The sequence below is a fragment of the Eschrichtius robustus genome, chromosome 6, assembly GCF_028021215.1.
Source record: "Eschrichtius robustus isolate mEscRob2 chromosome 6, mEscRob2.pri, whole genome shotgun sequence".
In the NCBI taxonomy this organism is placed as follows: domain Eukaryota; kingdom Metazoa; phylum Chordata; class Mammalia; order Artiodactyla; family Eschrichtiidae; genus Eschrichtius; species Eschrichtius robustus.
This window is the reverse complement of record NC_090829.1, coordinates 77797035-77810909: the sequence shown is the minus strand read 5'-3', so window position 1 is coordinate 77810909 and position 13875 is coordinate 77797035. Positions and strand designations below refer to the sequence as shown.

The following is a 13875-nucleotide window of genomic DNA, read 5'->3' as shown; positions in this document are numbered from 1 at the left end:
TGGGGACCAGAGGATGACGTGTGAAGGAGGGGGCTCCATTTCGACGTAGGGGATGGTGGCCCAGGAGGATGGGAAAGCTTGCTGACTTTGAGAAACCAAGAAATTAAGACCGGCTGAAGGGGAGGTTGGAGAAAAGCCAGGAGAGGGGCCAGGGCCACCCTGTGAAGTTGGGTAGGGTCATGGCAGCCCTTGATGGGGTCTGGACTTGGCCCCCTTTCTGTGTTCTCCTCCGGGGCCTGCCTGCTCCGAGAGGTCCAACCTCTACCTGCACCCTCTGTAGCCCCCGCCCCACACCAGGCGCTCTGCCAGGCTCGCTCACGAATCCTCTCATCTGGAACCTTTCCTCCTGGCTGTCTCCAGCCCTCCTCATTCTCGCTCCACTCCTTCAGCACCGGAAGCTGGGCCGCTCTCTCACGTGGTCCTAAGACTCTTCTGCTGCTCCTGCATCTGTCTAGTTCCCCTCCCTCCTCCTGGCCTCCGGGAGCAAGGTTTCCATCAGCACTTCCACTGCTCACCTCCCACGCCCGCTCCCTCGTCCGGTTGCCCGCCTATGTCTTGCCACCAGCACCTGACATCATGCCCACACCATGCTCACCATACTCTCGATGGTTCTTCTTCTCAAGTTCCCTGCCTTTGTCCATGGCACCCCCGTCCTCCTGATCACGAAGGTCAAGGCCTTGCTCCTCAACTAGAATCACCATCCTCAAGTACTGCTGCTAACCTACCTCAGGCTCAGCCCCGTCCCAGGAGGAGGGTCCTGGCTCCAGCTTCCAGCATCCCCTCGCCACCCTGGGCCTTCTTATAGAGCCCCCGATCACTCTGCATTTCAATGTCAATGGTCTGTTACCGGGGTCTCCCTGAGGGTGGGAACTGTGTCTTGTTCAGCTCCAGAGCTGACAGGCTTATGCTTAGGAAACTCTGGTGGACTAGTGAGGAATGGTGCTCTCTGTGGGCTGGGCTGGCCTCCCCAGACATCAGTGCACACGGCCACTAAAGGCCATTTCATATTTACTGAACTCTCAGTGAACAGCTACTGGTGATAAAAATATCAATATAAACTAAAGGACAATTCTGTGGAAATACAGGATGACTGGGAGAAAGTGTGCTACAAATTGTTTAGATTCATGAGAGACCTTCCTACATTTATAACTAGCTCTGGGGCTGAGGGCCAGGACGGGTGGGCAGGGGGTGGCTGGGGAACAGTGCTGAGTCCCCTCATCAGGTGGCACCTAGGCGCATCCTCAGATCTAAGATCCTTTTCTGCAGAGGGCAGGGGAGGCTTGACTCTGGGCCCCGGCTAGGTGAGGAGTGCCTGTCCCCTGGAAGCATGCCTCCCCTCCCCAGTACCTTGGCCTGAAACATGGTATGGCAAACATATTTTCTCCCCCAAGTCCCTGTGGATTTTCTGGAATGTCCAGCCTGGCCAGGGCCAGTGCAAGTAAACTGTGAGGCACTGTAAGTGCTAATTTTACTGGAGAAGGGACGAGGCCCAGGAGTGAGGGGGGACATTCCCTAATCCAGAAGGGGAAGGAAGGTATCCTGATCTCACGTGAGAGATGCTGGGGTCTGGAACAGGGATGAGAGGGGGGCTTTTGAGGCAGGTAGGAGCTTGGGGGTGAGCGTGGTGCAGAGAGGTGAGGTAAGCTTGTCAAGAAGAGACAGTGGGAAGACTCAGGGACACCCCTGGGAACAGGTTTCATTCAAGAGGCTGGACCTGGAGCCCAGATGGGGCCAAGAGAGCACATGGGAAGGCCAGGCCTCAGACTGGACAGCCTGAGCTGGGGACTTAGCCAGGCACAGCGGCCGGGCGCGGGGCTGGAAGGGGAGCAGGGGCAGGTGGTGACTGGGGGAGGGCCTGGAGAGGCTCAGCAGAGCTCTCCCCCCGGCTCAGCCATCTGGATGTCACCAGCCGTGGGCTGAATCCAGACAGAGGCAGAGAGGCCCTCACACTGTGGCAAACTCTGTGCTCGTGGGGTGTTCACAGCGCACACGCCGTGCTGGGCAGGAGGGCACAGATGACTACTGCCATCCAGGCCTCCGGCTCCCTGTCCTCACGATTGAAGGCAGACCTCCGTGTTTACACCTGTCGTTGGCCGACACAGTGTGCAGCACAGAAGAGGACCTCGCCAGTGTTCGTGCAGGGTTTGGCGAGACACGAACCTAAGAAGATAGGGAGGCCCCTCTGCTTTGGAGTAACCTTGTCTCTGAGAGCCGGGACGAGTCCAGGTCCAGTGGGAACCCCAGCACCCTGCTGACCTGCCCACTCTCCCCCTGGGGTCTCCCTCCGGGCCTGCTGTCTGGGAGCCATGCGCAGTCTCAGAGATCCCAAGCTTCTATCTGGTTCACACACAGGAGAAGACACAGTGGTGAGCCAGCCAGACCTGAACCCCAAACAGGACACCCCCAGGATGCCAGGCAGGGAACCCTGACAAGTCCTCAGTCCCTGCCCCGCCTCAGCCAGAGGAGTACACAGGGGCAGGTCCCTCTGCCCAGGGCTCACGGGGAGAAGCCCCCGAGTCTGTGAGCTGCCTGAATGGCCTGCCTCCTGGCCCAGGAGTCCTCTGAGGGTGAGGTTTAGGGTGAGACACAGTCGTCTTCCTTTCTCTGAACTAACCAAACCCCAGAGCTCATCACAGAGGAAGTGCCTAGTGAGGGTATCACAGGGGCTGACAGCTCGGTCTCCTCTCCTCCTCCCTCCCCCCTCGCCTGGAGGGCACCTTAATCCCAGGAGGGAATGCTGACGCTCTCACCACCCCAACTCATCAGCCCCTGGGGAGAGGTGGAGGGCTGTTTCCTGCCGCCGCTGGAGCTGCTTGGTTTGCTTGCAAACCCCAGGGAGACTGAGGAGGCAACAGGCAAGGGCAGGGCTAGAGCTGGTTCTCCAGAGCCTCCCCTAGAGCATTCTCACAGAGCCAGGAACGCTGGGCTCCCTCCAGGGGAAACGTTCCCCACAGGCTGGGCACCCCCTCCCCCAGGGAGGCGGGGCTGGCCAGCTGCCCTGAGCACAGCTGGTGGGCAGGCAGCAGCTGGGCCGAGGCAGGCTCCCTGCCAGCTGTGCAGGGCAGGAGGGCCTCACTCACCTGCTGCTGGTTCTCCCGCTGCGAGTGCAGCCGAGCCTGGATGCACTCCCGGGTCTCCTGGAAGGCCTGTCTCTGGGAGACCTCAGCCGGGTAGTGGGTGCAGACGCCCACGATGTTGGTGCAGGAGAAAATGAGGACATTGGAGACGAGCTGCAGAGGGAGAGACGAGGACACGGAGCTCAGGCCTGGAGCAGGCACCAGGCACTGGAGCCCCAGCCATGACCCTCCCAGGCCCAGAGCTCGGAGCCACCAGGCCCCACAGTAGCAAACGCACACCTAGCTGCCCGCAAACAAATGCCAAGGGCACCCACCCGCAGCCAACTGCTGGGAGTCGCCAAGTGTCATCAGTCAGGCTCTCTGATGTCCTCAGAGCCTAAAGCTTGGCTGGCCTGGGACAGAATATGGCCCTAAGGATGCTGAGTCACTGAATACTCATACTGGCCATGTCCACGGTACCACAGGCTAAAAGGTTAGGTGTCTTGGGGATGCTGTGACAGAGCTGTGTGTGTTGGGGGCAGCAAGGGCACTGCAGGGAAGGCTCCTTGAGGGGGACAGGGTTTCATTGTTTGAAAGTGCGACAGGGTCCACATAGGACAAAGGGCTGCTCTTCCACAGAGAGGCCTTAGCTGGCTCTTCCCCAGGGATTGGCTCCAAGAAGCAAATACTTGCTGATACCCAGCGCTGTGTGAAGTCCTCTGGGGACTGAGGGAAGGATGAGGTCCCTGGCCAGCAGGGATCAGTGTCCACACAGGTCCCATCTCCTTCTCTGCACCAAGCACCAGGGCCTCCTGACGACCCCACCAGCACACCTGCCGGCGAGCACCCACCATTACCCCCACTCCTCACGGACGCCCTGCTCTGTGCTGACAGAGGTGTGTGTGGAGAAAGGCCACTGTCCCTCGGGTCAGAGACCAGGCTGGAATTCTTTTGAAAGCAAAACTTACTGAAAAGCTAAGGGAAAACACAACTCAACCCACAAAAGCAGCGTTGACATAGCACATTCCAGGTCCTGGCAAAGGTGCTGTTTGGTCAGAACTTCCCTTGGCAGGTACAGCTCCTGGGGTATCTGGGTAAACAGATCCTGGTCCTGCCCTTGCCTCAGGCCGTACCGGACAGAAGCCACACAAAGAGGCTCAGCTTTCTAGGCCTCAATCACTCCCTCCAAACATTTAGTTCTTAGTCCCAGCAGCAGAAGGGGAGCCCAGGCCGACCCCTGCACCTTCCGCTGTGGCTCTTCCAGCCCCCAGAAGCCCTGCATTGGTCTCTAGTCCACTTGTCTATTTGGATCCCAAAGAGCCTCCCTCTGGGACTTCAGCTGCCTGGCAGTGACTGGCAGCAGCTCCCACACTCTTCTTCCAGGGTGTCTCTGGACCTAGAAGTCCTGTCCTTGGCTCTGCTCTGCGTTCTACCTGAAGGCTTTCCCCAGCCCAGCTCTGAGGTGGCCCTGACCTCCACCCAGGCTCTCAGGCCCAGAGCCATGTGGGCTCCATACCGGATGTGGTGCCACCTTTCCCTGGAGACATCCTATACCATGTCTGTCCCAGTCCATGCACAGAAAGAGACCTTTCCTCTCCCATCTGAGTCTTGCTCTCTCCTCGGCTACACAAAAAATTCTGGTTTTCTGGCTGAAGGACACTGTGGGCTCCCCTCAAGCACCTCCTGGCTACCCTCCAGATGCCTCCCTGAGGAGCCTTCAGGGAAGGGGCAAACTCAGATTACCAGCTCCACCAGCTCTACCAACTCTGCTGCTCACTCACAGCCCCCCCACCCCAACCTCAGCCACCCCCGAATCCTACCACTGTTATCTTATGTAAACACACTGCAGAGAAAAACCCAACCTATTTATCACAAGCAAAGAAGACCCCTGCTCTACGGAAGCTTACCGTCCAGTTGAGGAGATAAGCGGTCAAGACTGACAGAGAACCAGCAACAGGAAGCAGAAACTGACTCATGCCAAGCAAGAGGGAGCGGAAGAGAGCACAGAGTGAGGAGAGACCCCTGGGCAGGCCCCGGCACCCTGGGCCTGCGGTTAGGGGCATGTTTGCCGAGGCTGGCAGACATAAGAAAGGGCGTCCCTGGAGAGAGCATCCAGGAAGCTCAGGCTTGCGAGGTACTCAGGGTCCTTGAGTAAATAACCCAGGCTCTCTGATCCTGAGGGAAAGTCCACAGAGAGGAGACGGAGCTGGAAAGGCAGACTGGAGCCAAAATGAAGAGGCATCTGAATGTTAGGCTGAGAAGTCCTGGCACAATCCTACAACAGGAGCCACGAACACTGCTGAAGCAAAGAACGGCAGGATGAGCACACGGCTTCAGGAAGATTCATCAGGGGCAAGAGTAATGCAGGGAGTTAAGAGATGGGTCAGGAGGCTACCACAGAAGCCCAAAGTATGAGGGAACAAAGACCTACATGAGGCTGGGGGCTGGCAAGGCAGAGCTGACTCAGAAAGAAGAGCCCCCAAGAGCAGGGAAGAAATAGACTGCAGCCTGCAGTATGAAGCAGTGCAATGACTGTGAAGGGAGACCCCGAGGACACACCTCCTGGACGTCGCTGGGGACCACTGAGAGAGGGCTAAGGAGAGAGAATGAGATGAGGAGGTGGAGGCTGAAGGTGCAGACTACAGGGAATTCTGAAGAATGTTCTCTTTAGGGGATATCTTTTGAAAAGTGAGAGGAAGGTGCCAGACGATAAAAAAAGGAGTGAGGAGAAACTGGAAAGGAGAATATGAGGAGTTACCCTCAGACAGAATAATGCAGCATGATAATGCAACATGGCCAAGTGGGGTTTATCCCAGGAAAGGAAGGCTGTTTCAACATCAAAAATCAATGTAATTCACCATATTAACAGACTAAATAGAAAACCATATGGTTATTTCAATAGTTACTGAAGTATTTGACAAAACTTAACATCTATGCAAGATTTTTAGTTTAATTTAATTTTTTTATTTTTTTGGCCACACTGTGCAGCATTGGGATCTTAGTTCCCCCACCAGGAATCGAACCAGCATCCCCTGCACTGGAAACATGGAGTCTTAACCGCTGCACCACCAGGGAAGTCCCTATACAAGATTTTTTTTTAAACTCTTAACAAATTAGGAATAGAAGGGAAATTCCTCAATCTGATCAATGTCATATACAAAAACCTATAGCTAACATCATACTTAATGGTGAAAGACTGAATGTTTTCCCCTAAGATCAGGAACAAAGCGAGATTGTCCTCTCTCATTACGTGTATTCAACATCATATTGGAGGTCCTAGGCCATGCAATAAGATAAGAGAAAAAAATAAAATGCATACAGATTGGAAAGGAAGAAATAAAACTCTCTGTATTTGCAGATGACATGTTTGTCTATGTAGAAAATCCCAAAGAATCTACAAAACAGCTACCAGAATTAATAAGCAAGTTTAGAAATACAAAGATACTGATCACAGGAAACAAGGTCAATATACAAAAAAGCAACTGTATTTCTACAGGCAAGCAACAATCAGAAGTGAAATTTTTTTAAAGTGCCGTTTATATATCACCAAAACTATGAAATATTTATCCATAAATCTAACAAAATATTGCGAACCTGTTCACTGAAAACTATAAAACACTGATGAAAGAAATTTTAAAAGACCTAAATAAATGGAGAGACATACCATGTGCATGTATTGGAAAACTCAGTATTGTTCAGATGTCAATTCTCCCTAAACTGATGTATAGATGCAACATAATCATAATCAAAACCCAACCAGGGTTTTGAAAAAGAAATTGACAAGCTGACTCTAAAATTTATATGGAAAAGCAAAACAACTAGCATAACCAAAACAATTTTGAAGAAGATGAACCAAGTTGGAAGACTCACACTACTCAATTTTAAGACTGACTATAAAACTACAGTAATTAATCTAGTGCAGTACTGGCTTAAGGATAGAAATATAGATCAATGGAACAGAATTGATAGCCCAGAAATAAACCCTTACATTTATGGTTTGCTGATTTTTAACAAGAGTACCAAGACAATTCAATGGGAAAAGAATAGTCTTTTTAGCAAATGATACTGAGATAACTTCATATCCACATGCAAAAAAATGAAGTTGCACCTCATAACTCATCCATATACAAAATTAACTCAAAGTGGATCAAAGACCTAAACATGAGAGCTACAGTTATAAAACTCTTAGAAGAAAATATAGGAATAAATCTTCATGACCTAGGATTAGGCAATGATTTCTTAGACATTACACCAAAAGCACAAATGATAAAAGATAAAAAAAGAGATAAATTGCCCTTCATCAAAGTTAAGAAGTCCTGTGCTTCTAAAGGAACCATCAAGAAAGTGAAAAGACAACCCGCAGAATGCGAGAAAATATCTGCAAATCATTTATCACACCTTTATTCTTGACAAATATACAAAGGCAACTAAATGGAGAAAGGATAATCTTCTCAACAAACGGTGCCAGAATAATTGGATACCCATATGATTAACTCAAAATATACAAAAATTTACTCAGAACAGTTCATAGGCCTAAATGTAAAACCTAAAACTATTAAACTTCCAGAAGAAAACACAAGACTTCGGGTTAGGCAAAGATTTCTTATATACCACAGCAAAACATGATCCATAAAAGAAAAGAAATGATAAATTGATAAATCAGACTTCATCAAAATTAAGAACATTTGCCTTCAAAAGACACTGTTAAGAAAATAAAAAGACAAGCAGCAGAATGGGAAAAATTGTTTGTAAATCATATATCTAATAAAAAGACTTGTATCCAGAATTCATAAAGAGCTCTCAAGTCAAAAATAAGAAAACCAACAACCCACTTTTTAAAAGAGCAAAATATTTAAGTAGACAATTCACCAAAGAAGATATAAGGATGACAAATAAGCACAGAGAAAGATGCTCAAAATCATTAGCCATTAGGGAAATGCAAATTTTAAAAAAACAATGAGATACTACTAAACACTACTAGAATGGTTAAAATAAAATAAAATAGAAAACGAAAAGAAAAGAAGAAAGAACTGCCAACACTGGTACAGGTAAGAGTGTGCAGCAACTGTAACTCTCATACCTTGCTAGTAGGAATGAAAAATGGTACAGCCACCTTGGGAAACATTCTGGCATTTCTCATACTTATGCCTGCCATATGACCAGCAACCTCACTCCTAGGTATCTGTCCAAATCAAATGAAAAGTTATGTTCACACAAAAATCTGTGCAGGAATGTTTATGGAATACTACCCATCTATAAAACGGAACAATCTAGTGATAACACACAACATGAACGAGTCTTAAATACATTATGCTGAGTGAAAGAAGCCACACTCAAAAGGCTACATACTATATGATTCCATTTATATGGCATTCTGGAAAAGATAAAACTGCAGGGACTGAAAACAGATCAGTGGTTGCCAGGAGGCAGGGGGAGAGGTTGACTAAAAGGGGCAGCAGGAGGAAATCTTTCCGGGTGATGGAGCTGTTCCATATCATGATTGTGTTGGTAGTTACACATCTATATGCCTCTGTCAAATCCACAGAACTGTACACCAGAGAAGCTGAATTCTACTGCATGTAAGTTATACTTTAATAAAGAAAGGACAGGACTAAGATCCAGGAGGGACTAGCAGAGAGAATATGAGGAGCCGGCTGGACAGGGAAAGGGCAGCCTTTCCTCTCTCTGAGGCCAGAAAGAGGGACCAGACTCTATTCTGAGACATGATCTCCGAAGTAATTATCAACTGGCCGATGCTGTATCTCAGTACTAATCCTCCTGACCTCTCCTGCTGTAACCTTACTCCTCCTGCAGCCAGAAGGCCAATAGCAACAGACGGTGCAAATCCAGGTAAAATGACGCGCCGTAACCCAGTAGGGTCCAAATGGCTTGGCTAAGCTTAGCATGCCTCAGTGTTCCTCTCTCCCATTCACTAAACACACAATGGGGGGAGCAGGAAGAGAGTGCTGGGTATGAGAGAGGGGTCTTGAGCAAGGCCCCATTGGGAAGGGTGATTTCAGCAAATGGACCTGAGAGTGAAAAAGAGATTAACACATCAAACAAACACACACACACACACACACCACACACACTCACACACACACACGCCACCCATCAAAAAAGCAGGAATCTGTGTGCCAGGTTTTAATAGATGCTAAGGCCACTGTGCGGACACTAAGGTTATGAATGGAGAGGAAACGTCAGTAAAATCTGATGGAATTCTGCTTACAGCCTTCCAGGAAGGAGTTTGTAGCTTAAAAATGATCTCACACCTCAGGCACAAGGGTCTAAATGCTGACCAGCTTTCTTCTCTACTAAAAATAATTATCAAATATTGAGCCCCTTCATATGTCCTTATGTAAAATACTTAATTAGTAAATAATAGCAGGTATCAGTCACAACAAGTAAGCAAGGCCTAATTAAGGGTTTGTTGGTTTTCCTTGTGCCGACCTCACAGGACATGTCCAACCACATGGAAGATGCGTGTGTGTGTGTGTGTGTGTGTGTGTGTGTGTGTGTGTGTGAAGGGATACCTACATTACACCAGGTGGAGTAACAGGGACACCTGACAATACAGCAAACCTCAGCCCTGGCAGTGGCCTCAGCATTTGCTTTTTAAAACCAGGCCTGCATATGGTTTGGGTCTGGGAGGTCCCAGGACCACACCAGGAGAAAACCCCTGTGAGTGGGGAATGTTTGGAATTCTGGTCTCCTAGTGGAAACCCAGAGGAGATGCCTAGGCATATGTACAACTCCGCTGGCATTTCTAAAACCCCAGCACTTCAGAAACCCAATCTTTGGCTGTCTGTAGGCTTCAGGTTTGATTTGGCCACAAGTGAAGTGACAGTCCTCAGTGTATGCAGTGTCTCCATGGCAAAGGTTGAAAGGACTCCCAGCAGCTTGCCTTGGGCATGGCCATCCTTGCTGCCTCTTCTCTCTGAGTTTTCAGGGGGGACCCAAGGGCCCGCTGCCATAGGCCTGCTACTAACCAGTCCTGAGAAAGGCACAAGGCAAAGAGGAATGAGGAATGAACGGTTTGGAATAGAAGGAAATAAGTTGGGGAAGACCCCCTCACAATCTGCTATTTTGCATGAATTCTGTTCTGGACAAGTCAGCTTGCCCTTGCAAGGTGGTTCACAGGGTGGATCTGGTGGTGGCGGTAGGAGATGGGGAATCAGAATTCCCCAGGGAGCCAGATTTGGTGACTGGGGAGAGGGGGCAAGATGTTCAGTTATATTTGAATTTCAGATAAACAACAATTTTTTTTTTTTAGTATAAGTATGTCCCATGCAATATTGGGGACATACACCACAAAATTATTTGTTTATCTGAAATTCAAGTTTAACTGGGCGACTGTATTTTCACTGGCAACCCTAACAGGGAGCCCTTTCAAACCTGCCCTCCCCCAGCTCTGACACCACCCACCTTGGCTGAGCCCCAGCACGCTAAGGGTGACCCAGCTCCCACTCCACCCCACTTCCTCTTCCAGATCCTCTTCCACTCTCAGTGGCTCCTGCACAGATAGACTACAGTAATTCCTCTTCATATCAGGGCCTGAAATCACCCCACTTAAGTGCAAGTCAAAGCTGAGATCTAATTTTCCAAATCCACCCACCTGGACCCAGGGGGCTAGACCACCTCAGGGCCCTGGGGGCTGAGGACCAGCTCCCCAGTACTCTGCAGCTGTGACCTAGGACTCCAGCCTTAAAGACAGGCAGTTTACAAACACACAGAACTAGCAACCAAATGAGTCCCAAATAAAAGGAGCCGACAAGCAGGACAAGGGTTCCTTCTGCCTGTCCCAGATTTCATTTCTCCTGCGTGGTGCTGGTGGGAAGCTTGGGGGACCTCGGTGGAATCCCATTATGATGTAAAATAAATCAAGGAAGGATAATCTTAAATTATATACTGAGAAGGCATATCAGCAGGGTTTCTTGTATACTGTACCATGCTCGATTAGGTGCTAAATGGCTTTTTAAAAATATTACATATTTTAACTTCTTTTCATCATAGTGATGCCTCTTTTAAAATTTTTCCTTTGCAGAGAATGAAGATTGCTGTACTTGTTTTGGTGATCAAAGCCACATTATCTCTGCCTGAGGGTTCCTGTGATGAGGTCCTCTTTCATAGAGGTGGCTGGTCCATCTCAATGGCTCTGGACAAACAAGACCAGAGTCTCCGCTCACTTCATTCCTGCTAGGGTTCTGCCCAGGTGGCACCCTCTCCTCCTCTCCATTCCAGCCAGGATCTAGCTGCTCAGTGCTTGTCAATCTCTCCTGCACTGGAATCTTCTATGCAACTATCCTCTATGTCAGAGATCCTCATATCCCCTTATATCATGACACTTTCCTGCTCAAAAGCCCACCAGTAAAATAAAGCCCACACTCTTGTGCTGGTATTAAGATTCTACAAGTCTCATCGTGGGCCACATTCCCCTTCTCCTCACTACCCCAACCATATGGGCTACTCACTGCCTCTGGAAATACCAATCTACAATATGATTCTAAAAGTACAATGTTTGGGACTTCCCTGGTGGCGCAGTGGTTAAGAATCTGCCTGCCAATGCAGGGGACAAGGGTTCAATCCCTGGTCTGGGAAGATCCCACATGCTGTGGAGCAAATAGGCCCACGTGCTGCAACTAATGTAGCCCGCGTGCTCTAGGGCCCAAAAGCCACAACTACTGAGCCTGAGTGCTGCAACTACTGAAGCCCCCTCCTAGAGCCCGTGCTCCGCAACAAGAGAAGCCACCGCAATGAGAAGACCGCGCACCGCAATGAAGAGTAGCCCCCTCTCGTCACAACTATAGAAAGCCCGTGCACAGCAATGAAGACCCAACGCAGTCAAAAATAAATAAAATTCTTAAAAAAAAAATAAAGTGTGCAATTCAATGGTTTAAAAAGAAGTAATCTATAAAAGTACGATGTTTATTTAATACAATTTTACTATTATTAAAAACAAATCAATAATTAGCAACTGCTTAATCCATGTTTAGGAAAGACAACGTAGATTAAAATAGGAAAAAAGACAAGTATCTAGGAATGATGGGGGTCAGCAATTTACAGCCTTCAAAACACCTTCACAGGTAACATTTCATTGCATCCTCATTGCATCCTTCTAAGATAAGCAAGTTGGGTGGCATCACCCCCTCCTGCTGATGCGGGAACTAAGGCTCGAGGCAGGGGCCTCATCGGCAGTCACACAGCAAGGCGGCGGCAGGACTCAATCAGATTCTCATTCCGAGTTCAGAGCTTGTCCTGCTCTACTGTACGAAGCTGTTATTTATCCCAACTTAATTTAGGTCCACTTTTGTTTTATTCTATTTAATAAAGAAACACTCGACTTTCTTTCACCCTCGTCCTAAGTGCCCCAGGCCTTCTTCATAGATCCTGGTCACATAAAATGCTGCTGATTAGGGCCCTCCTCCCAGCTGCTGCCTCCAGCCCAGCTCTCTCCCAGGAACTCGCCACTGCGGGTGAGAAAGGCCCATTGCCTGTCTTGTGAGGCCAAGCCTTACCCTCGTAGAGTGTCCTTTAATTATGTTTTCAGCGAGATACAATTCATATACCATAGAATTCATCCGTTTAGAGTATACAATTCAGTAGCTTTTAATGCAATCTCAAGGTTGTGCAACCCTCACCACTAACTCCAGAACATTATTAACAGGCCCCCAAAGAAATCCCACGCCCATTAATCCTCGCTTATTTCCCCCCGCAGCCCCACCCCCAGCTCCGTCAACTACTAATTTACTTTCTGTCTTGATGGACTTGCCTGTTCTAGACATTTCATATAAATGGTATCATGTAATAGCCTCCCATGTCTAGCTCTTTTCACTTAGCATAATAGTTTCAAGATTCATCTCTGTTTAGCGTGTATCAGTACTTCATTCCTTTTTATGGCCAAATAACATTCCATAGTACAGATATACCACATTTTGTTTATTCATCCATCAGTTATAGACATTTGGGTTGTATCTACTTTTTGACTGTTATGAATAATGTTGCTATGAACATTCATGTACAGCTTCTTTCACAGACATCTGTTTTCAATTCTCTTGGGTATATACCTAGGAGTGGAATTGCTAGATGTTATGGATTGAATGTTTGTGTCCTCTTCCCCTAAATGCATATGTTAAAATCCTGACCCCCAGTGTGACGGTATTAGGAGGTGGGGCTTTGGGAAGATGATTAGGTATGAGGGTGGAGCACTCATGAGTGGGATTAGCACCCTTACAAAAGAGATCTCATAGAGTTTTCTAATCTCTTCCACCACGTGAGTGTACACAGTGAAAAACTATGAACCAGGAAGTAGGCTCTCACCAGACCCAAGTCTGCTGGTGACTTGAACTTGATTTCCCAGCCTCCAGAATGTGAGAAATAAATGTTGTTTAAGCCACCCAGGCTATGGTATTTTGTTATAGCAAACTGGATGGACTAAGATGCTGGTCACATGGTAACTCTATGTTAAACATTTTGAGGAACTGCCCAAGTGTTTTCCAAAGTGGCTGCACCTTTTAAATTCCAACCAGCAGTGGCTGAGGGTTCTGACTCTCCACAATCCTCCCCAACACTTGTTTTGTCTTTTTTATTACAGCCATCCTAGTGGGAGTGAGGTGGTATCTCATTGTGATTTTGATTCCCTTAACATTTAAAGCAAATAGTGACAATAACATGTAAGGTAGTTTACTCTGTAACTTAAACAGCTGTGCCTTTAGAGAGAAATGGCCACACTGGACACTTTATTTTTGTCATCTTTGGTCACTTGTTCCTAGGAAGACCCCAGACCTTGTGTACACAGCCAGAGAAAAACAACAGCTTTCAT

At 48.3% G+C, this 13875-nt stretch overlaps 1 protein-coding gene across 1 annotated transcript in view; it reads right to left on the bottom strand.

The window, feature by feature from the left end:
• ADCY5 (adenylate cyclase 5) overlaps window positions 1-13875 on the bottom strand; it is a 153526-nt gene that overhangs the window by 63513 nt on the left and 76138 nt on the right. The window contains exon 2 of the mRNA XM_068546616.1: window positions 3081-3230. Coding sequence (XP_068402717.1) covers window positions 3081-3230 — 150 coding nt within the window. The remainder of the gene's footprint in view (window positions 1-3080; window positions 3231-13875) is intronic.